General features: G+C 37.4%; 2 protein-coding genes across 4 annotated transcripts in view; one reads left to right on the top strand and one right to left on the bottom strand.

Moving 5' to 3' along the window:
• The window catches only part of SLAIN2 (SLAIN motif family member 2), a 66,261-nt gene extending 41,778 nt beyond the window's left edge, over positions 1-24,483 (bottom strand). For 2 of the 3 annotated variants that reach the window (XM_033105508.1, XM_033105506.1), the window contains exon 1: positions 23,682-24,239. In XM_033105508.1, the coding sequence (XP_032961399.1) occupies positions 23,682-24,070 (389 nt within the window). In that variant the 5' untranslated portion in view covers positions 24,071-24,239. Of the gene's footprint in view, positions 1-23,681 lie in introns of all 3 variants that reach the window. The other variant, XM_033105507.1, reaches the window with a different exon arrangement.
• Positions 1-26,020, top strand: part of TEC (tec protein tyrosine kinase) — a 205,326-nt gene that overhangs the window by 18,778 nt on the left and 160,528 nt on the right. The window lies entirely within an intron of this gene.

Below are 26,020 nucleotides of genomic sequence, written 5' to 3' on the forward strand. Positions count from 1 at the left end.
CTACAAACTCTATCAATATTAAAAGGATTATAAGGGAATAATATTGTAAGGGAATATTATGAACAACTTTATGCCAACAAAAAAATAACTTACATAGATTAGACAAATTACTAGAAAGATACAAATTACCAAATGTAACTCAATAAGAAATAGAGAATCTGAAGACATTTATAAAAAGAAATTGAATTACGTGACAACATGGATGGCCCTAGAGGGTATTATGCTAAGTGAAATAAGTCAGACTGAGAAATACAAATACCATATGATTTCACTTATGTGTGGAATCTAAAGAGCAAAATAAACAAACAAACAAAACAGAAACAAACTCATAGACATAGAGAACAAACTGATGGTTGCCAGAGGGGAGGAGGATTAAGGAGCTGGGTGAAAAAGGTGAAGGGATTAAGAAATACAAATTGGTAGGGAATGTAAAGTACAGCATACAGAATATATTCAATAATGTTGTAACAACTATGTATAGTGTCAGGTGGGTACTAAGCTAATCAGGGGAATCACTGCATAAATTATATAAATGTCTAATCACTATGCTGTCCACCTCAAATTAATATAAAATAATACTTCAATGTCAACTGTAAGTGAAAAAAATAAATAATTTTAAAAATTAACACTTAGAAACCTTGCTTCAAAGAAAAGCCCAGGCCCAGATGTCTTCACTTACTAATTTTATCAATACTTTGAGTGGCTGGTTAGCTCAGTTGGTTAGAGCATGGTGCTAATAACACCAACGTTGCCAGTTCAATCCCCGCATGTGCCACTGTAAGCTACGCTCTCCTTAAAAAAAAAAAAAAAAGAAAAAGAAAAAAAGAATGCCAATCCTACACAAACTCTGTCTAAATAAATAAATAAATAAATCTAATGGTGAAAGACTGAATGCTTTTCCTAAGACTGGGAACAAAGTTTAGGATGTACACTCTCATGATTTCAATTCAGTGCTGTACTGGAGTGTCTAGTCAGTACAGTAAGAAAAAGAAATTAAAGGCATCCATATTGGAAAGAAATAAAATTTTCTTTATTCACAGGCAACATAATCCTATATACAGAGAATCCTTTGTAGGAATCTACCAAAACAAACCAACACACTAGAATAAAGGTGTTTAGCAAGGTTATAGGACAGAGGATCAATAGGCAAAAAAATCAATGTATTTCTATATATTTTCAATGAACAATTTGAATATGAAATATAACAATTTCATTCACAACAGCATCAGAAAAAATAAAATACTTAGGAATAAATTTAACAAACGATGTGTAAGAATTGTACACTAAAAATGATAAAACATTGCTGAGAGAAATTAAAGATGACAAATAAATGGAGAGATGTACCATGTTCATAGATCTGAAGACTCAATATTGTCAAGATTTTTGTCAGTTTTTCCAAGTTGGTCTACAGAATCAACACAATGCCTAAAAAAAGTCCCAGCAGGCATTTTCACAGAAATTGGCAAGCTAACCCTAAAGTTATATGAAAATGTAAAGAGCAAAGAATGGCCAAAACAATTTTGAAAAAGAAAAATCTTTTTACTTTTTTAAATTTAAAAATCTCTGGTCTTGCTCTTTTCCGATCCATTCTATACACTGCAGCCAAGTATTTTCTAAAATATAAATCTGACTTTATTAATAGTCCCCTGCTAAAAATTCTATGCATTTCCTTTTGCCATTAAGATAGTTTTTTCCCAAAAAATGGCTCCCACAGCCCTTGAAACACAAGCAATGAAAAAGCTGTTTCTGTACTTTTTTTTGGTCACACCCTCTTCCACCACCCAAAACTAAATTAACAGCCGTATGGTACTAATTTTATTTCTGGAAAGACCAACACTTTTGCTTCTAAGGTCATTTGTGCATGCTGTTCTCTTTGAGTAAAACAAACTCAGTTTCCCCTCTTGCTTGCATCACCTTCATGCTCCCCTACCCAACTTCAGCCAGTCCATTCCTACTTTCGACTGAGTCTCAGCTTAAATGTCACTTCTTAAGGAAAACGGTCCTGAAACACCTCTCACAGGACTATTATCAGGTGTCCCCACTATCTTGTTTGTTAAAACAAGGTGTTTTAACAAAGAATCTTTGCAGTCACTTAGATATGCCTTATGAAAAAGGAAATTTCTACCTCCCCCCATTCCAATTACAAGAGACTTACTTTTTACTTTATTCATTTTTGTCCTGTTTGAATTTTTTGAGTTGGTATTTGTAAGTTGAAAAGAGACATTTAAAAAATGTGTTAGAGGTGATAAAAACACTACAATATGGATGAACCTCAAAAATATTATGCTAAGTAAAAGAAGTCAGCCACAAAAGACCACATATTATATGATTTCATTTCTATGCCATGTCTAGTACAGGCAAATCTATGAGACAGAAAGTACACTGGTGGTTGCCTAAGGATGGGAGAGGGGGTGGGGAAAAGAGAAATGGGAAGTGACTACTAACAGGTACAAAGTTTCTTTTGCAAATGGTGAAAATATTCTAAAACAAGATTATGGTGATGGTTGCACTATTCAGTAAACATACTAAAAATCACTGAATATTAAAAACCACAGTACTCTTTCAACAGGTGAATTTTTTGATACGTAAATTGTATTTCAATAAAGCTGTTTTAAAAATCTTAGAAATAAATTGGCCTTTCAAGACAGTTTTTTTCCCTTAGAAAAATCGTTACAAAGGAATTAAACACCATTAAATATACTTTATGTATATTGTTAAATACTTAGAGAACTAGTAGAAATATAATTAAGCATATGAATTATTATAAAACTGATAATAAAAAAATCGTATTTTGTCCCATATGTCACACATACCTGTATAGTATGACTGGTGACAAAAGCAACTAAGAATATAACTTTATTATCTTTTAAAAATGTGACAACTTTCAGTAATACAGAAATATATATAAATGTATAGAGTGATAACAACCTCTCTCCTCTTACCAGCTCTATCCCCTAAAGTTATTTACAGTTTGGAGTACGTCTCTCCTGACATTTCTACACACACACACATAGTAGACATATAATTAAATGACGGAGCTAGGAAGAGAGGGAGATTGGAGTCACTTTGGTGAATTTATGGTAACCATAGTAATGACTTTTCATATTGTATATTCAGCTGAAAGTAGGTTAGTGAAGCTAAGGACAACAAAAATTTAACTTTACTTAAGGTAAAAAGAAAAGTTGTATTAAAAATTGTGTTGAAATAAATTTCTTTAGATTAGTGTGCAACTTTTTACAGGCCAAGGAAAATCATCCAGATTTTAATACCTCAAAATCATCCTTCTCTATTTATTGAGTAGGCATATTCAAGGCAAAAAAACACAGCCTTTGTCTTCAAAAAAGTTTGATGCGTAATCCCTGGCACAGTGATTAATTAGAGATGATCAAATATTTGCACCTGAATGAACACTGACTAAAACCATGATCACAATGTTTAAAAATACATATGAAAAAAAGATGAAGAAAGTAAAAGTGAAAGTAAAAAAAGATAAAAAAGTAAATAAGATCAAAGTGGTCATTCTGAGATTGTATTTTTGTTTTATTTTCATGTTGTTGTTTTTAAACTTTCATCAGTAAGAGTATCTCTGGTTTTACCCACAACGAAATATAATTTAATAATTCTAAATATTAAGATACATTGTTTTATAATGATTTAACAAGCTCTCTTAGTCAATGGGACAATAATAATAAATGTTATTATTTATAGTTTACCAAGTGCTTATTACATGTCAGACATGATTTCACTATATTCCCTTTCAATCTTCACAATGATCTTACAAGACAGGTACTATTATAATCCCCGTTTTACAGATGAGATCAGCAGAGACACAGTGAGATAAATGACTAGTCCAAGGTAGCGTAGCCATTGAGTGGCAAAACCAGGATGGCTCCAGAATCTGTGGTCTTAATGATTAAACTTTACTGCTTAATACCATTTTTAAAAAGAATGCAAAAGACCCTTGATTTAAAGAGTTCAATAATCATTCTCACAGCCACTGCTGTTTCCTGTTCTCTTCTCCTAAGCCCTACCAACATAAAATACAAAGTTGTAATCAATCCCACTATTGCAACACAAAATCACAACTCAATGGAAGAAAAATATCTTCAATCCATATATGTGTCATAAGAGTCTTTCTGAAATTTCAGATTGATCATTATGCCATTTATTATAGTATTTGGCCCACTAGCTGACTTCAAGGCATATAATACTACATTTATATGAAGAAATATAAAACACCCTTCTGGTGTTTAGAGGACTATCATCAGTGTTACCAATAATAATAGTAAGACAGATTCATTAATATAGTCTTAGAACCGAGCAGGGTACAAGTACTGCGGTGACATTAGCTGCAGGGTACATGCAAACAGGTATGAGGACAGAACACAACATGGTGAATCAAAACAGGGCTGAGCAAGCAGAGTGGACTAAAGTAGTGAATCCCAAACTTTTAGACAGTGACACTCTGTGCTTCTATTTTCATTTCATGACTCTCTTGATTCTCATTCCAATATAGCTTTTTTTTTAAAGAAAATTAAAACAATTTTGATATTGCCTGAGATATTATAGAACTGAGGTTGGAAACTGCTTCTCTAGAAAGACAAACTTTCTAGAGAAGTGTTGAGGCCTAGCCATGCCCTGCTGGGAAACAATCGTTTCAGTGAGACCAACCTAGGCAGCAATCAGACACTGAGTTGTTTCTTTTTCAGAAAAGACATCAGGAAGCCTGGGAGTCTCAACAACAGACTTTGCAAATTGTGGCAATAGCTGCAAAGCAAGAGACTGTCTGTGTGGATATTAATACGTATCTTTTCTGGCACAGACACGTACAAAGAGAGCAGTTACCACTGAGGGCAGAATTTTTTAGTCCACAGAAAACACACATGGGTGTATGTATATAAACACACACACACAGATATATGTTACATGTGTGTGTGTGTGTGTGTGTGTGTGTGTAATGCACACTGATTCTTTTAGAGTACCATGCTTAATAGCTAACTTTATCTTTGAAATGCCTTAAGCAGGGTCTTACCCTATAGAAGCCATGGCACTTAGGGCTAAAAAGTCATAACTTTTAGCAAATAATATACCCTTCAAATCCCAGGTAATAATACATATAGTGGCTTTTAACTGTCAACAAAACTTAGGTTTTAAAAATTAATATATTTTTCTTAATTATTGACGTTTCTGCAAAAATATCTGAGAAAAGGAATGGGCATAAAGTTAGAATCCATAAAACACTGGCAACAAAGGTTTATTGATACAATAAAGATTAAACAACTGTCCTCTCAGAGAATTTTCTATTTGAAGTATTCCCACAGGTTCTAAAATTAGTTTCATAAATTATTAGAAATTATTTTATCCATTTTGTGAAAGTGTGAACTAAATGGGAGGAAATTTAAACATATATATTTAGATATACATATATTTAAATATGTATGTTTAACCTTAACAACAGGTTAGCCTAAAGTATCAGGTAATTGAAGTGCTGAAGAAAATTTGGCAATATTTTTATGTTACGTGCCGGAGTAGTAAGAGAGAATGGTACCCTGTATTCTGCTTATAGAACTGAGGTTAATATAATATTAAGAACTGTCCAGACATTCTCTTCTCTTTTTCTTCTGAGTTAGAGAGAAAGAAAGGTAAGAGTGGGTACGTGGGATGCCTGAAGTATACTGTATAGTGAGATGGTCAGAAAGCATAAAATCCATTTGGGGGAAGGATGGCGTTGTCCTGGAGAGAAAACCCAATCTAGTCCTCCATTGTTAGAGTTTGTAGTTGTGTGTGAATATATATAAAACTATATAATTGTCTCTCATACGGGACTCTAAGCATCTCAAGGTCAGGAATAAGAATATTTCACACCATCTGTTATGCCCCATCCTCACCCCCAAAGAAAACTGCCCGGTACCTAGTAGAAAAGGAACTGGATATTGCAGAATGAATGAAGAAGGTAATTATGAAGAATTTGTAAGAGACCACTGCCTTCTTCCTGAAAAATTATAACCGTGGAAATTCTACAGTTATTCTTAAGCGTACCACTTGGTAACCCCGGTTGTAAGATCAGCAGAATTAAATTTTTCCTGTTTTAATTCAAATCTGTTCTACCTTATTTGTTGCTTTCAAAATACTCATAAGAGGCAAAATGTAACCTATTCTCCAATTCCTTAGCTTCTCTTTCCCATCAGTTTTCTTTTCATACCACTTATTAAAGTTGAATGACCCAAGCTAGAAATGATGACACGAGGGTCTGAAAAACACACATTATAAGTGTAAAAACTGAGCTCTTCTATTTCCTCAGTTTCTGTATCATATGATTTTTGTTATTCTATCAACTGCTGCCTCACAAGACACAACTAGGTATTTGTTCCTACTATTTTATTCTATGCTTAATAGAAACTTTTTTCATTTGAAGAAGTCTTTTTGTTTCATCATAACCAACTATCATTTCTTGGACATACATGATTTTCTAATAGTTCTAATCTTTCTCCTGGTGTCAGTCACTGAGCTCTAACTACCTGCTACAGACATCCCTCCAAAATCAAATAGCCTCAAACAAACCTAAAATGGCACCATTATTTTTCCAGTCAACAAATGAAAATGTTTACGTTAACTTGGACTGTTTCCTCTCTCCACATACTCAATACATTCTGTCAATTCATTGACGTCCCTCAAATCCATCCCTTTCATTTTCACTCGCCTCAGTCGAGTCTAGACTCCCATCTCACCCAATATAGATTATTATTATTACAATAATCTCAACTGGTTTCCCCATACCTACCAGACTTTCATCCTTCCAATCTATCCTCTACCCTCTTCCACTCAGCTCTCTGAAAACACAGATCAGTATAACATTATTTCACAACTCAAAAACTTTCCCACTGGATATAGTCCCAGCTTAATTTTCAAGATTCTGATCCAAAACTACATCCTTTAATCTTCTCTCCCAACTACTCCAGTACAAAACCCTTTTGTCCAAATAAATGTTCACTTCATGCATCATGGAGAGTTTAACCACAGACGTCTTTGTCCATAGTTCCTTTTCCCGGGGCTGGGTGGGGGGTGGGGGGCGTTTTACTTTGCATTTTACTTGTCTAACCCAAGCCTTACTTCAAGACCAATCCAAGACTTACGTTTTCATGAGGCTTGCCAACCTCCACAGTTCTTCTGACTATTACTTATCATCTTAACACAGTGCTCTACTCATAGTAGGTGCTCAATAAATGTTTGAGGTTTACTCCGAGGGTGACTGTTCACGCTAGTTTGCCCAGAGAGCCCTAACTGAAGCCTGCTGTTCTGGCATCCTAGCACTCCTCTGACTCTCACATGGTGTCCAGGTTTATAATAAATTACACAACCACCTAAGTTTTTCCTAATTTTTAGAACATTACTATTTTATGACTTAAAAACATAAATGAAGCAAAGTTACTAGCATATGATACTTATTCCTGAAATATAGCACTGTTTCTGGTTATGCTTGAAACCGTACTATAAGTACGCTTTAAGGCAATATTTGGGGGTGATTTTGCCTCCAGGGAACATCTAGCAATGTATAGACATTTTTGTTTGGCCAGGGATGCTGCTAGACATCCTGCAATGAATAGGACAGCACCCCCCACCAACAACAATGAATTATATGGCCCAAAATGTCACTATTTTCATATAAGAGTTAAAATATTCAAAATATTTTAAACAACGTGGATGTTTTATAAGAGGAACTAAACATATTTGATCTTTAATCATTAACGTGATATGATGGTTTTTATGAAATCAATTATAAATAGTTGGGATGAAATGGAAAGAATTATCACTACAGACTCAATACTTTGGTCTGAATTCCAGTTTTGCCACATGCTTCCTGCACAAGAGGTTGATAAAGCTCAGAGGCTCCATTTTCTAGCCCCCACAGGTAGCTGTGTCTTCTGTTCCCATCTACGTACTGTGCCACACTGACCATTGCAAAACACAATTTTGTTAATACTGGAACACTCAAGAATGCTGGAACACTCAAAAAATCTCCTAGATTTCACAGGCCATGGTCTCCAATGCAATGATCTAACTTTATTTCTCACTTGCTCCCTAACAAAATTCCCTTAAGTATCTCCACAGGCTTTCTTTACCCTACTCAAATGCAGCTTTTCCTATGCTTTTTGATTCTGACAGAACAGCAAGAAATACCCTTCCATCTGTAAGTAAATCTTCCATCTGTATCTAAATCTGTATCTAAAACTCCCAACTCTCACATTTAAGTCCATAGAAACTTTTCTTCTATGAACTCTCATGGGTTTCAGAGAGAACCCAATTCCATGTTCATTCTGTTTCCAATCTAAACTCTAAGCACCTTGAAGGCTTAGTATCAAGCTCCACTTAGTCATTTAAACAGTATTTATGTAGCAGCTACCATTGGCCAGGCCCGGTGCTAGACAGGAATTCAAAGATGAGTTACGACAAACTAGAATATTACACCTCACATAGGTCTGGTTGTTAGCCTCTCTCGTTCATTGGCTCTATTACCATCAAGACCTACACTGCCCGCTGATCAAGTGCCAAACCCGTAGATTCAGGTTCCTAGGATTCATCAGCTTCATAAACTTTTGTTTCTTAATCCTCTTCAGATCAGTCCAGCTAAAAATAACCAACGCAAATAAAAATTTCTCTATGACAAGTCAACACAAGACCTATTATCTCCCTCTTTCAGGGGAAATTAGCAGGCCCACTCAAAAGATATTCACATCCTAAAAATACTAAATTAAAGTACTCTTTCTGTATCTACCAAATAGTTATTAATAAAGACATACAATCTAAGCTCACTATAATAAGATAGAGTACTAATGAGGCATGAAACGCATACTTTAAAAGCTCCTCACTAACTTGATAGCATCTATTAAATTCCATTCCTCAAGCTTATCAGACTCACAGGTCACTTACACACTTAGCATGACCCACCCCTACTTCTTATTCACACCTTTCCAACAAAACAACCCTTAACAGCCAGCCACACATAGTTGGGTACTTTTTCACTCTCTCAAGAGAGGAGCAGAAGCTCTTGAATGGAGTAGTGGAGAACTGTGTGGGAGGGGTTTCCTTCTAGTGAATTGTAGAAGTGAAAGATAGTTTAATTCGTCCTCATAAATTCTAAACCTCTAATTTTGAACTAGACACTACCTCCCGCTTCATCTTATCTTTCCAAATATTTTCACAAATTTCCTATCAGATATTATGATACTGCATTATCTTGCTTCTATTATTTCTCACATTTCAAGCAGATACAATCACTTTTTTCTTATTTTAACTATAGCCTTTTAACATCCTTAAGAAATTTCTATTTTATTCCAGAATTTGAGCCTTTTCCCAGATCAAAGCAAACTGCATGGTTTGTATTTTTTGAGCCACACCCAGTTTAAAGACCGAGTTTAAAAGACTTCCTGTTAAACAAGCCAATTTGTTCCTAAAGGTGTCCATTTCCTCCACAATTTAGATCCCCAAATGAAAGAGCCTAGAGGATGTGATTTTGTATAAATGGAACAGGCAAAATAAGAACTTGTATTACTGAAAGCCTTAAACCTACATGATTTTCTGAAAAGTTCATTTTTGCTACTAAACTAGCACGATAGGAGCCAACGGGCAGTGCACTTTGGCTAGTGTAAGTCATTACTGTAAGAAACAGGACATTATTGTACCTCAATCTACTTAAACACTACTTAATTCTGCTATTTACTATCAAATTGTCTCCTTTTTAAAAAAAAAAACACAAAAAATGTCAAAATTAAACTAATTTACAGATACAGACATAGTCCTAGCAGAAGGGCGAGCAGGCAGGGCGGTCTGGGTAAGTGGAGGGAGCAATAAGGAGCCCTTCCTTTGGGCCCGCAGGGCATGAGCACTAGGTTCCCGCGAAGCCGGGCATGGAAATGTGCATGTAGGGAATCCAGGGATGGGACTGAGGGGCGCCGCCACACAGGGACCCACAAGGCTCACAGGATGTGCACTAGACAGCTTTGAGGCTCCTCATCTGACATTCTTGGAAAATAAAGAAGTTTCGGGGCTCCCCATGCAAAAACAGACGACATACTTTATATAGGTAAATCTGACAAATTTGTTAATATTTACACTTGTGGAATTTCATTTTTAAAATGCAAAGTTAAAAATGAATAACAGATCATAAGGTCATACACATCAACTGACTTGGACTCCAGTTCTATCAAAAATGCATACCTAAATTTCTGGAACCAAAACGCCTTCGTCAGTGACATATAACTTTACTACCACTAAGGAACAAGGTAAACATCAAGGGCTTTTGAATGCATCTTTACATTAAGATCCCTATCTATGCAACCACAGGGTAACAAAACTGCCTTAAATCTTATCAATATAATTTTTTAAATTATAGAAGTAATTTGTGTTCGTAACAGGAAATTTAGAAATCACAAAAAATACAAAGAAGTTTACAACAAGGTGTATCTGTTATCCTACCAGAGAGACATGACTATTTTAATCAACGTTAAAACTGATTTTTAACATCAGACCCTTTATCTAAATGTATTTTCTTCTTTAATTTATCATGGGAGAGTATAGATTCAATACGGCCATTATGTAGAATGTGTGTGAGATTCCTCATCTGTAACTGGCATAAGGGTCATGCAAGTAATGTGGTCTCATTTTACAGTTTCACCCATTTCAACCTAAAATCACTGACAATCAGATTGATTAAATTTAATGTACTGAACTCTTACGACATGCAAGATACTGTGAAACATACAAATGAATATGATACTGTCCCTCTGCTTAAATTGCTCACAATCTAGACAAACCAAGGTACAAGGATGTAGTGTTACATATATTCTAAAAAGGATATATAAAAAGTGAATTGAAGAGGAAGTAAGCCAAGTGCGAAATTTAGAATTTCACAAAGGAGAGAGAAAAAGGTACTCTTTGCATAATGAACACCAAAAGCTCACAGGCATGAATATTCATGGTTTTCTGGCAACAGAATATAAATCTAGGAAAAAGCTTGAGTTGGACTCCTGAGGATTTTATATATCTTGCTAACCCATTTTTATTCAGTGGGCATAACAATGACTTTTAATAGTTTTCAAAACTGAAACTGACCCTCAAAAGAATCTGCCATTACTAAGGACATTCACAGAAATGTGCCATAGATTTAGAAGAAAAACATCCTGACGCTTCCATTGCTGAAGAGCTCTCCCTCATGTAAGCTTAGCACTTTGTCTTTCAAATAGATTGCAATATTTTAATCACAGAAACACGGAGTGTAAAAGAATACTTACAAGTGATCTAATTCAATTTTTTCCTCTGTAACATCCCATGTTGCCAACAGGACCATTCAGCAGTGTTCACTGCTAAAAGTTGTGTACAATACATTTTAAAGGCAGTCCATACCACCTAGAAACAGCTCTATTTGAAAATTCTTCCTTATATCAAATAAAAGTTTGCCTACCTCTAACTTATTATTGTTCTAATAATAATCTCCAGAGTTATACAGAGTAAGTCTAATAATCCTTATTATAATCTTTCAAATATTTGAAGGAAAAATATTCTCTTCTCAAAGTTAAATATTTACAGTTTAAATAAATCAAGGCCAAATGTTTGGCATTGAGCATGCTTTTCAGGCTTGGTACAAATCTCCATTCACTACACTGGCTATGTGACTTTGAGTTTTCTGACCTACAAAATGGGGTAACATGACACATGCTACAACACAGATAAACTTTGCGAAAGTTCATAGATGAACAACACTAAGTGAAATAAGCCAGACACAAATGACAAATACTGATCCCACTTACATAAAGTCCCTAGAATAGTTAAATTGATAGACACAGAAAGTAGAATGGTGCTCCCAGGGGCTGGGGGCAGGGAGAGTAGGGGCATGGGGAGGAGTTACTGTTTATACAGTTTCAATTTGGAAAGATGAAAAAGTTCAAAGGCTGGATGGTGGTGATGACCGGGCCATAATGTTAATGCACTTAATATGCCACTGCACACTTAAAAATGGTTACAATTTTTTGTGTTGTATATTTTACCACAATAAAAAAAATGGGAATAACAATAACTACAACTCACAATTGTGCATATTAAATGATTTAACATGCATAAAATGCCCTATACAATACTTGGTATAAAGAACGTGCTCAAACAATAGTGACTATAATATATTTTACCAACTATGTGGCCAAATTTCACTTTTTTAGCAATCTAGGAACCTGCATTATATCACATTTCTCAGTGTTCCCAACACTGTGCTGCTCACATCACATATAGGGGCTCTAAAACATTTGTTCCATTAATTTTAAAAAATTAAAGCCATGTTAGAATCACTGGAAAACTGCTAGGAATGGAATAAAACTCTCATCTAGATGTAACTTCTTCATTTAACACACACACACACACACACACACACACACACCCATATTACTTTCAAGTAACATCTCCTTGGTACAGTCAGTCTAGGAAACAAAACTTCAAGATATTAATCACTGAATGACTGCTTAACTATTCAAATAAGTGGTCATAGTTATATAAAATAAACTGCTTTATTAACCTAGGCTTATCCTATTAAATTACAGGCAAATTTTACCATTAGCCACCTACAAAAAGCATACATTAAACCAAGAGGTTATGTAATAAAGTCCACTCTCAGAAGTGAAGAGCTATGAGTTAAAAAGCAGTCAATAAAAACTACATACATACCTATCTATCTTTAAGTTGGGGAAATTTATCAATAAAATTTATTGATGAGAAGTCAGTCTGGGTTTAAGTGTCTTCATAAACTTAAGAGAAAACTGATTTAAAGTAAAGAAAAATTTAACAGGATAAGAGGACCTTATCAGATGTCCAATCTCAAAAATTTTAAAGAAATAATCATCTACCCTGGCAAGCAAGAATATTAAATAGCTTAAAAACAAGAGGCATGACCACTGGATCTCAAAGTCCATTTTTAATTTCATTTTTTATGATTTCGTGTTCTGCAAAAGTTTCTGGAGGCCCTGAAAAAGTCTGACAATTCATATCAATTTTCCCTAACATCTCTATTCGCAGTCCGTTGTCTCCATTAACAGATAGAGAAGGTTTGTCAGCAATGATGGATCTCTCAATGGTAAGAAAATGAGAAAAATTAATGAAACCAAACTTCTGGGTACTAACAACTAATTTCAACAAAACACTGATTAGGTAACGCAGTGTTTTTTTCCCCTCTCAAATAGATGCTTTTTTATCGTTTATTAGAGTCTAAAATTAATTTTGGTTTCCAAGAGGATGATATTATAGTAGTTGCTTACAGACCAATAGGCCAAGGGAGGATATAATGTCACTTACCTAATACAGATTTCAATTCTAGTACAAAGAAAAGATATAAGAGTGGTATGGGATCACTTCAAGTATTTAGACATCCACTGAAAACTTCACCCTGCACACAGCAGAACACATAAAAAATTGATTTGCCTCAACATTTAATATCTTAAAAGACTGAAATAGAAATGAGAATTGCACCTGTTCTGACCATCACCAACAAATTAACTCGAGGTATAAAAATGATCAAAATACTGGAAGGAGGAGGCCATTTCATCTTAAATTTGTAACAGAACAGGAAGAAAATTCTAAACATAGACTTGCAAATCAATTTTTAGAAAATCTGATCGAAAAACATTCACAGCCCATTTAATAATATTAAAGAATTATTTTTAATTGGGGGTGTGGCACTGATATTGTGAAAATGTTTTAAAAGTCCTTATCGTCTGCTACAATATTTAGTAATTAAATGATACGACATTTGGGATGGAATTGGCTTTAAAATATCCCAGGGGGTTGAGGTTTGAATAGTATAGATGAAAAAAAGAATGACATCAGTTGGTTAAGTGTTAAAGATGAGTGAAAAGTTAAATATTCACTCTGCTTTTGTATATGTTTGAAATTTTCCAAAATTAAAATTTTTTATTTCTTTTAAGTTCAATGCAAAGATAGACAAATCTGGAACTAAAGTAGTAAAACAGTGATGATTATGATGATAACAGTGATGAAAGCTAACATTTATACGTTTAATTTGTGCCAGGAACTGTTCTAAATACTTCACATACATTACATTTAATTCTATATGGTTGGTACAATAATGAGTTCTGCCGTCATGTGCTGCATAACGACATTTTGGTCAATAACAGATCGCATATAGTAGAAAGTGGTCCCCTGAGATTATAATGGAGCTGAAAAATTCCAGTCGTATAGTGATGCTGTTGACGTGGTCATGTCTAGCACAGCACGTCACACAAATACCTGTGTTACAGGTGCCTACAGTATTCAGTGCAGGTAACATGCGGTACAAGGTGTAGCCTCAGAGCTGTAGGTGATCAGAATTTGTCACCCTAAAATATGTCTCTTTGGCATAAGGATTAGTTTAGGCTGTTTAATGTTAAGAAACAATAGATGAGAGACACTCTGAGAGCCAAGGTGAAATTGTCCTTTGTGAAAGACATGTACATTTGTAAGGTAAATCTCCATTTGTCAAGGTAGCTCCCTCAGTGAACCAGGAAGAGGGGGATGGCTTTACCTCTAGAAACTCTTATCAAAGCAGATGGCAAAGACTTAAATCTGCATTAACTACCTTACCCTTGTTTACTGTGCTTTTCCTGGTAACATCCCATAGCTGACTTGCCTCACCCCAACTTGTTTTGAACTGAAGATGGTATTTAAGGTGGTGGCTTAAGCCATTTTGGTCAGTTCCTGTTTACCTCGGTCTCTCCCATGTGTACAGGAAGTATACATGTTTTAAACTTTTGTTTTTTTCTTATTAAGCTGTCTTTTATTACAGGGATGTCTCAGCCAAGGACCCAGAAGGGTAGAGGAAAAGTTATTGTTTCTCCCCTACAGAGCACTAGGCTATATACAATAGTCTCGCTGTGCAGTAGGCTGCACTGCCTCAGTTCGCGTGAGTGCACAAGGCAATCTCTCAAAGTATCCCCATCCTTAAGTGGCAGCACATGACAGTATTTCAGAAATAATAACGAGGTTCAAGCACAGGGAGTAAGTGGTTTGCCCAAGGTCACACAGTTAACAAGGGTGGGAGCAGGGCTTCCAACTCAGGCTATCCAGTTCCAGAGTCATGGCTTTAACTACAATGTCATCTGACTCCCAGAGGCTCCAACGGCCAAGTTAGTACAAGAATACTGAGTACAAAAAGAGGTCCTCCTATAAACAATAAAACTGTACAAAGAGCTCAGATTATTAAAGACAAATGACAAAAAGAATGGGTGGGTGGGGGGCATGTAATAGCTAAAGGTGAATGACAGTATAAATCTATTAAGAATAACATAAAAAATAACAGATAATTAGAATGAGGTAAGGGTTGAAAATTTTTAAATATAGACTCAGACTAACTGGGTTTCAATCCTAGCTCAGCCATATACTTGAGTGACTACAAGGAAATTATTTAGCCTAAGCTCTAATGTACTCATCTTTAAAAAGGGGGGTAATAATAGTCTGACCATATTGAGTTATTAGGAAAATAGTGTATATAAGGAGCTTAGATAGTATCTGTCATGTTAATGCAATAAATAGTTGTTAGCTATTATTAAAAATAAAAGTAATAAAAATCATATTGAAAGATGTCCACTCTCATCACTTGTACCCAACATTACACTGGATGTTTTAGCTAGGTCAGTTAGGAAGAAGATAAAATAAAAGGCATCCAGCCAGACTAGAAAAGAAGTAAAATTATCTCTATTAGCAGATGACATATTTTTATATATAAAAAATCCTAAGGAATCCACCAAAAAAACCTACCACAGCTAATAAATGACTTCAGCAAGGTTGCAGGATACAGTAACATCAATATACAAAAGTCAACTGTATTTCTATACAGTAGCAATGAACAATCAAAAAATGAAAATAAGAGTGAAGAAAAAACAATTCCATTTACAATAGCATCAATAAAAAGTAATTAGGATAACATTAACCAAAAAATGCAACTTCTACACCAAAAATTACAAAACATAGTTGAAAGAAATTAAAGACCTAAGTGGATGGAAAGATATCCAATGCCCATGGATTAAAAAAAATGAATATTAAGATCCCAATAGCTAAGATCCCCAAATTGATCTAGGGTATCAATACAATCACTATCCAAATTCCAGCTGCCTTTTTTGCTGACATTTACAAGCCGATCCTAAAATCCATATGGAAATATAAGGGACCCTGAATAGGCAAAACAGTCTCGAAAAAGAACAAAATTGTAGGACTCACAGTTTCCAATTTCAAAACTTATAGAATTAAGGGTCCAGAAATACATTTAAAGGCAACTGATTTTTGACAAGAATCCCAAGACAATTTAATGGGGACAGAAAAGTCTTTTCAACAAACAGAATAGGGACAACTGGATATCCACATGCAGAAAGAATAAAGCTGGATCCCAACCTCATACTATATAAAAAGTCAAAGTGGATCAAAGAAAATATTGGCAAGGATGTAGAAAACTGGAATGCTTGTGTTAATGCTGGTCAAATGTAAAATTGTATAACTGCTATGGAACACAGTATAGTGAGTCCTCAAAAAATTAAACATAGAATCACCATTTGATCCAGCACTTCCACTTCTGGGTACATACCCAAAAAAAGTGAAAGCAAGGACTTGAACAGATATTTGTATCCCCTGTTCACAGTGGCATTATTCATAATAGACAAGAGGCAGAGGCCAATCAAGTGTCCATCAATAAAATAACTGGACAAAAATAAATGTAACACACACACACGAATATTATTCAGTCTTTAAAAAGGAAACCATGTCATATGCTACAACATGGGTGAACCTTCAGGATATTATGCTAAGTGAAATACGCTAGCCACAAAAGACACACACAGGATTCCACTTATGAGGTACCTACAGTAGTCAAACTCAGAAAGAAAGTAGAACCGTGACTGCCAGACGCTGGGGGAGAAGGGGAGGCAGAGTTGCGGTTCTGTGGGTGTAGAATTTCAATCATGCAGGATGGGAGAGTCCTGGAAATCTGTTGTACAATGACGTACATGTGGTTGACAATCCTGAACTGTACATTTGGGAGGCTGGGTTTTTTTGGCCACAAAAAAAGCATATACATATAAATTCTATATTTAAATAAACATCACGTAAGCTTAGGTTTGGGTATAGTAAGATTTAAGTGCTGTTTTCTCTTGCCCATTGAGGATTATGAAATTAAATAAACCTTTAGAGAATTAAAAAAAAAAAGGAAGAAAGGGAATTCTGAGATGTGCTACAACATAAAAGAATATTGAAGACATTGTGGTAAGTGGAATAAGCAAATCACAAAAGCACAAATACGGTGTCTCCCCGAAAATAAGACCTAGCCAGACAATCAGCCCTAATGCATCTTTTGGAGCAAAAATTAATATAAGACCCGGTCTTATATCATGTTAGATAAGAGCCGATCTTATGTTAGATAAGATCTGGTCTTATAGTAAAATAAGACTGGGTCTTACATTAATTTTTGCTCCAAAAGACGCATTAGAGCTGATTGTCCGGCTAGGTCTTATTTTCGGGGAAACATGGTATTGTATGATTCCACATAGATGAGTTACCTAGTCAATTACGAGACAGAAAGTAGAATGGTGGTCGTCTGGGGCTTGTGGGTGGGGTACTGTTTAATGGTATGGAGTTTCAGTTTGGGAAGATAAAAAAGTTCCAGAGATGGATGGTGGTGATGGCTGCACAATATGAATGTATTTAATGCCACTGAACTATACACTTAAAAATGGTTACCATAGTAAATTTGATGTTATGTATGTTTTACCAGGATAAAATGGATCAAAGACCTAAATGTTAAGAGCTAAAATTATAAACTTCTTAGAATACAGCAGTAAATCTTACAATCTCGGATTGGACAGAGGTTTCTTAGCTATAACACCAAAAGCACAAGCAATAAAAAAAAAAGATAGAGTGAAGTTCATAATATAAAAACTTTGTACTTCAAAGGACTCCATCAAGAAATTGGAAAAAAAAAACCCAACACAAAATATGAGAATATTTGCAAACATCTATCGCACAAGGGATAGTATCCAAAATATATAAAGAACTCTTACAACTTAACAACATGAAGACAGGTACCCCAATTAACAAATGAGCAAATGATTTAAAGAAACATTTCACCAAAGAAGATATAGAAATGGCCAATACATACATGAAAAGATGCTCGCCATCATTAGGAAAATACAAATCAGAACCACAGTGAGATGCCAGCAGATGGCTATATAATAAAAAAGACCATAACTAGTGTGGAGAAATTGGAACCCTTGTATATTGCAGGTGGGAATGTAAAATGGTACAGCCTGTGTGCAAAACAGTCTGGCAGTTTCTCAAAAAGTTAAACATGGAATTACCGTTTTACCTAGTAATTCCACTTCTAGGTAAATACCCAAGAAAAATGAGAAAAAATTTAAAAAAATGAATATTAAGATCCCAATAGCTAAGATCCCCAAATTGATCTAGGGTATCAATACAATCACTATCCAAATTCCAGCTGCCTTTTTTGCTGACATTTACAAGCCGATCCTAAAATCCATATGGAAATATAAGGGACCCTGAATAGGCAAAACAATCTCGAAAAAGAACAAAATTGGAGGACTTGTATAAAAACTTGTAAATAAAAATTCAGCATAATAGCCACAGGTGGAAACAACCCAAATGCCCATCAACTGATGAGTAGATAAACAAAATGGGGTAATATTATTCAGACATAAATGGGAACCAAAAAATGGTAATGTTCTGATACACACTAAGATACGGATGACCCTCGAAAACATTATACTAAATGAAAGAAGCCAGACACAAAAAGCCACGTTATATGTTTTCATTTAAATGAAATGAGCAGAAAGGCAATTCCATTGACACAGAAAGTGGAGCTGCGGTCCAAGGGAAATGGGAAGCGACTGATAATGTGTTGGAGTTTTCTGTGGGAATGATAAAAATGTTCTGGAATTAAATAGTGGTAACAGTTGCACAACTTTGTAAATATACTAAAAATCAGTGAATTACACATTTTCAATGGGTGGGTTTTAAGTGTATGTCAATTACAGCTCAACAAATAAAAACTTAAAGAGAAAAAAAATTACACTGAGAGTAGTAGTACAAAAAAGCGGTAACCCAAAATACTGAAGCAAAATATACAATGATACTAGATGACAATGAGAAGGCAGAAATATTCTTCTTTAGCTCCTGTTTTTCTGCCAATAGTTGGTACAAATGGACATGCTGAATAATCATTCTTGAAAGGAAGCTGAAGTTCACCTGAGGCAAGGTGATCGGGACAGTACGCCAGAATGGAGCCTTAAAAAGGCTTTGGTCACCCCTTCAAATAATGAAAGGAATGGAAATTTTATCACTGATTTACTGTCAATCCGAAATATGTCAATCCAGGTATCATGACAGGGTCAAAAGCCTGGATAAGAGGAAATATGGTAATTTCTAAAGAAAAAAATTAGTATCTGGAAATTCCAGATCAAACTTATTCCTTATAAAATTCAAAACTCAATTAACCAAAATGTTTGCCAAGCTAAAAAAGGAACAAGCCAGAGAGGATTCACAATGAGCATTCATACCAAATTAACTGCAATCTCTATTTTGATAGGTTTACTTTATTGCAGATAAGAACGCTATAGGTACACTATAGCTTAATTAAAGCAAACCATTTGGGAAAAGCTTTCGTAATATCACAAAAAGGCATGTGGATTTGAAAATAGTAAGTGGAAGTAACAGTTACTGAACAACCCACAATGTGTGTCAATGAACTGATGATAATCTGGAAGGAGTCTAGTTGAGCGGCACATTTCAGAGTCCTTTATTCTGTCATTTTAATATTTTTAACAACTTGAATACAAGACCAGGTAGGCATTCCTACCAAATATGAAAATGACAAAAAAAATCAGAAAGAACAAGTAATATTAAATGCCTAGATCAAGACTAACAAAATGAAATACAAAGGCCTGATTTTAAGCTAAAAAAATTCAATACACAAAAACAGGATCAGGGAGACTTACTTTAACAACTATGTATAAAAGATACAGGGTGTAACTGACACTACTGGCTCATATTAAGCATAGTAACATAAGTTAAAACTGTTAGTGAAATATTTGGTTTCAAAACAATAGCATTTAGCTCAAGCAATTATAGTTACCACACTATCTGGTCAGTATCAGCTGAAATGTTCTGTACAATTCTAGGTACCATGTTTACTGACATTGAGCAACCAGAATTCATTAAGAGAAAAATGACCACAGTTGAAGGATCAGAGAATTATATTATCTAAACAATGATTAAATAAATTACTCCGAAAAAGAGGCAAGAATGTTGAGAGTGTGTGGTGAGGATTAGAGCAGGGGTGTCCAAACTGCGGCCCCGCGGGGCCAACTGCTGGCCGCAATCCATTTTTAATTGGCCCGCAGCAAATTCCAAAAATATATTTAGTTTACTTAAATAAACCAGGTGAGGCAATACGTACTTCACCTCGAGTGAGTGGCCCGGCTGTTTGTGTATTTTACCGCCTATGGCCCTTGGTAAAAAATGTTGAAAAAAGTATGGAAACCCCTGGATTAGAGGATCATGACAGCAGTCTTCAAATACTTTAAGGGGCCATTCATGTGGAAATGTGATTATACTTGAAAAAAGCAAAGTATAGTGGGAACAGCATAGGCTTTGATGTCACAAAGACCTATATTCAAATCTTGACTCCATCATTTACTGTGTGCTATTTGATGCTTATAGAGAGATTGTTTCTTAGTACCTAGATAATGTTACCTATCTCATAAATGGATGAAAATTAAATGCAATTAAGTGCAAAAATGTTTATAAGCTGCCTGGCCTAGTCTGACACTGATACACAATGTTAGTTCCCTTCCCTGAACTTTCCCTAGTTGTTCTAGAATAGTGTTTCCCAAACTGAGAAATGCAATCCATTAATGGGTCACAAAATCAGTTTAGTGGGTTATAACCAGCACATTTTTCTAAAGAAACAGAACAAAATAGAAAATATTGGAGCATACCACGTGTACTAAAAGTAACTATAGTTTTGTGAAACTTTTGTTTCAATTATTCATATTCGTGTGTACTAGGCTATGATATAAAATGTATTTATCATGAAGCTGCCCCCCGCCCCCACCCCCCCAAAAAAAAGCTGTGAAAGCCAGGGGTCTAGAACACTATTTTCTAAGCAGGTTCTATAGATACTAGTTCCTTAGGAGCACAAATAAGTTTAGGAAACAAACCATAGCACTTAGTGATTTACTGTATTCAATATACATTAGCACATCAAAAAGTCCATCATTAAAAAAAACCCCACATTTATTTTTGTTGACCTTCGATTTTCCCATATACATTTGACCTCAGACCCACCATTATTTTTTCACATAGTATCTACTGACACATTCAGGACTAGCATTAGCATTATATGGTATACACTTGGGGAAAAACATTACTCTAAATGAAAAAGAAGATACAATGGATGTAAATTACAGAAAGACAATTTTTAGCTTGCTAAGAAAAAACTTGACTTTTTTAATCTTCCCCTGCCACTAACACCCACCCCTTCCAATTTATACTCCAAACACATACCTCAAAGCACTTTAAATATATTTATCAAACTTTCACTTCACACAATTTTTTCAGAAAAAGTACACAACATCTATAATATCAAGATATTAGCTAGGATCAAAGTAGTAAGCAGGAATCATCTGGTCAAAAGAAACTCCTGACATGGTATTTAAGACTTGTTTTACTTTACCAAACCATATACTCAGAAACCATAGAAGCTTCTCCAAGTGGAGTCAATGTGTTCTAATAATACATAATCTAAAATGGGCTGATGAGTGCAGCTAATCCTCGTTATTAGAGCATCATTATCATTACTTGGAAGAGGCATGTGATGATATTTGGATGATTCTGGGTTCTTTTTAAGTGTATACATGCCCAAAATTCCTTTGGAAGGACGTGATTTCACACTAATATGAAAAACTGTCATTATCGTAGTCAGTTCTAATAATACCTGGTATCACTTGACAATAAAATAAAGGTTTGACATCATATATTCAAGGGTATCTCTGTAATTCAAACCTCCTAACTGGGAGTTACAAATATCTCTGACTCTACTCTAGCAGTTGTCAGAGCATAAAATTCCCTTCCCACTCTTGCTTCCCCTAAAGCTTTAAAAGTTTGTCTCAACTACATTGGACTATTATTTTCTTCCAAATTTCTTAGCACTGTCAGTACTTTTTATTCTTACCACTCCTGTTGGCAATTCACTGTATAAGTCCTAGCTGATTTAACTGCATAAAACTTGGCTCCCAGCAAGTCTGTAACTGCCTTCATGAACAGGGATCAACTTTTAAGAATCTTTAGAATCTTCCACAAGATCTTTTAAGAGCTCAATAAGTATTTCTTGATTTAAATCACTAAGCTCAAGAGTAATAGCAGCTAGTCTACATATACGCCAGACTCAGAGCTAAAAGGATACGTCGATTATTTCAATCTTCACAACTCTACAGAGATAAGAACTATTATTTTTCTCCATCAAATAGAGGAAACCGAGGCTGAGCGTAACTTGCCCAAGGTCATACAACCAGTAAGTGGCAGAGCCAGAGCCCGAATCCAGGCAAAGCTCTCCACTACCTCAGGACACTGTAAAGTTGCAGCCCTGCAATACCAGAGTCCAAGGTGGATTTCCATTTCACTAACTTAGAAGTTTCAATTTCAACAAAGAGTAGGGACATTTTAGCTAAAAGTTAAAACTCTGTAAAGAGATAAATTAAGAGAAAGAATCTCCCACAGACATCATTATGCGGTTGCAATAAAATAGGAGGGAAAACGGTTCCCACGTCCTTTCCATTTATGGAAGTGATATTACGGTGTGGTTCACAATTTTATCAAGAAGTGGCTTATGACAATACAGCTTTGGCTTAGATTTTTAAAGAGCCCTATTTAAAAATGAAAAGGGAAGATGGATGGGGTTAACTGTCCAGCTCCAAAAAATGCCAGATCTAATTCCTGTTTCACAAATAAGAGCCAGGGCTCTTGTTCCACCCTTGACTCTTTACACAAAGCAACACCATCCTCTGCCCTCTTCACACAAAGCAAGCTTTACCCCACTACCCAAAGGGGAGTGCTGATTCACACGGTCTCCCCATTGCTGTCTGAGATACACCCATCTCCCACTACTCCAAAACACTGACCCCACTACACAGGCGGAGACCTCTCTGGTCTGCTCCCCGCTCCGGGTGACCCCTCATCACACACACCCCTCTTCGACATCCAAAATGCCCAGGCCACCATCCCAAAGCCAGTATTTCATTTCACACAAAGCAGGATCCCTTGCTACAAAGCACTTTCCCACCTCCGCCTCCTCCCACGGCGAGCAGCCCTGCCCAGGCTGCCCGACCCACAGACCCCAACGGGCTCCACACCCCAGAGGGTCCACACCCCAGAGGAGAAGTACTAGCTACAAACCCCTATCCTCTCGCACGCCTCGAATCCCCAGCTCGAGCTGATCTTTCTCCAGCCAAAGCAAGAAAAGCACGAGTCCCCGTCAGAGAGCGGATCCGACTACACAAAGCGAGGTGTCCTACCGGGGGACCCTCGGAAGACGCTCTCCGCCCCCGGGCCCGTCCCCGCCCAGCCCCGGCCGGGAGCCCCACGCTCACCAGCTCTCCTCCTCCTCCTCCCAGCCTGACAGGCGCTCCAGCTCCTCGGGCCGCAGCGGCTCCACCTCGTCCAGCAAGCCGCCCTCGCCCGGTGCCAGCAAGGAGGTGGCGTCCCGCAGCTCCTCGCTACTCGTCCTCCTCGAGCCCGACCCGGCCCCGCCGCCGGACTTGGCGTTGAGGCCCAAGGGGAAGCCCCGAGGGGACGCCGAGCCGGAGGAGGGAGTGGACACGCCGGCCCGAACCGGGCTGCCGGGCCCGAGGGAGCCGGCGCCCTGCACGGCCCCGGAGCGGCTCCTCAGCTGTTCGTTCTGCTTCTCCAGCTTCTTCACCAGCTCCTGCAGTTTCCGCACCTCCTGGTCCGCGTTCACATTGGAGTTAACGTCCTCCATCCCGGTCCCGCCGCCTCTGCCGTCCGCCACCCGCTCGGCCTCACAGCGACAGGGAAAGAGCCCAAGCAAAGAGGCGTCTCCGCGGCTGCCGCGCTCACTCTAGCTGAGGCGCCGGCATATAGTAGGGCCAGGCCCCACCGCCAGGGTCCCCCCAGCTCGGGTTCCGACGCGCCGCTGGCCCCAGCCGAGCCGCCTCATCTGCGCCGGCTCCAGGATTGGGGGAGGCGGCGCCAATATCCGGCCTCGGCCGCCATCTTTCCTCCGTCCCTCCGCCCCCCGCAGGCCAGCCCCGTCGGTGACCTCAGAGCGTCGAGGGTGGACCCGGCCCGGGCGGGCGCAGGGAAGACCGGGCGCCGAGCTCGCGGCGGGGTTGGGCCGTGGGCGGGGCCGGATCGGAGGGGCGGGGATTCCGCCGGAAGGGGCATGTCCGAGCCGTCGGCGGAGGCGGGGCAGTGCCCTGCTGGCTTGGAGGAGCCATTCGGGCCTTAGGCGGGGCGACATCGTGGAAGGTCGACTCGCATTGGCGGAAGAGGAATGTGGACTTGGCCCGGGTTGGAGCTAAGATCGCGAACCAGGATTCTCTTGTCCCCGCCTGTAGGTGTTGGATGAAGGGCGTGTAGTGTGTTCTCCACCCCCAAACACGAGCGTGTGGGATCAGCGGGCCGATCCTGTATTCCCTCCCGGCTGGTTCTCGGATGGGCGCTCAGCCGGGCCCGTTGGAGACACTATACTTAATCTGTTCAGCAAATATTTTATCCGATGCCTACTTGAAATACGAGATGGTCAGGGCTGGCAGGCGCGTCAGAGACCATCTGTGATCCGTGTCTGGAAATGAGAAAACAATCCCAAATGGTTAAGAGAGATCTAAGGTCAGAGTAATAACCATAAATTGAGTGCTTACTACAGGCCAGACACGATGCTAAGCCCTTGAAAGGCATTATCTCACCGATTAAAATAGTTTTCCCGACGGAAAGTTGACTGCATACTGGCACGACAGCGGGGAATAGAAAACCGCTCCTCTGTCCGCGCCTTTGTCCGTGAATTGACGCATGATCTGCTCTTCGGATAAGTTTTCTTCGGAAAAACTTTTTCATAGTGTGTCTTGACTTCTTTAAAAGTGTGTGATAAAAGTACTTAGTAAACATGTTGACATAGACGGATGAATGTTGAGAGATGTCTGAACGTAAATATCCGCCCTCAGTGGCGCCCGTTTATAATGTGTACTACAGGCAGCAAAACAAAAGACACTTAATGCTTTGTCTTGATCCTGGTTCATTCCTCTTCATTGTCAATTGTGTGCTTGGCTTTTGTTTGCAGATTTCTTCTACTTGCTTCCTCCACCCTTAGCTAATACTGATCCAGTCCTGCTAGACCTGGGTGTGGACTCAGAGGCTATGGCTCACTTGCTTCTACCCTTTAGCCTTTCTGTGCTATATTTTCCTGGAATAGTCTACCTGCCAAATCTGATTTCTTAAAAACCCATGCTCACCCACCCAGGAAACCTTTTCCTGACAATTCCACAAAGATCTAGTTGTTCCGTTTACTCTAGCATTACCTGATTACCTAGTTTCCAGCACGTGTTTGCACTTTTTAAAAATTCACTTCTTTTTCTAAGAAATCTTTGTTTTGTTTGTCTTTGTATACTTGATGAAAAAGGACCATTTGTTTTTGTTTTCCATATCTAGTGTAGTGAGTGGCTGACACAGTGGTCATTCAATACCTGGTTTATTGAAAGTTAGGTATAATGTAAATTCTGACATGTCAAGGACCAGATAGATGTTTATTCATAGCAAAAAAGCACTGGGTATTTTGAAAGTTTCCTAACTATAAATAAGTATTTTCCTATCTATGCACACCCAGTCAAACGATGTCTTCGCTAACACACAATAATTGTGAAGTAATAAGCATTGCCTGTATAATGCATATCTAATTATCATTACTGTCTCTGAT

The sequence above is a fragment of the Rhinolophus ferrumequinum genome, chromosome 5, assembly GCF_004115265.2.
Source record: "Rhinolophus ferrumequinum isolate MPI-CBG mRhiFer1 chromosome 5, mRhiFer1_v1.p, whole genome shotgun sequence".
Classification (NCBI taxonomy): domain Eukaryota; kingdom Metazoa; phylum Chordata; class Mammalia; order Chiroptera; family Rhinolophidae; genus Rhinolophus; species Rhinolophus ferrumequinum.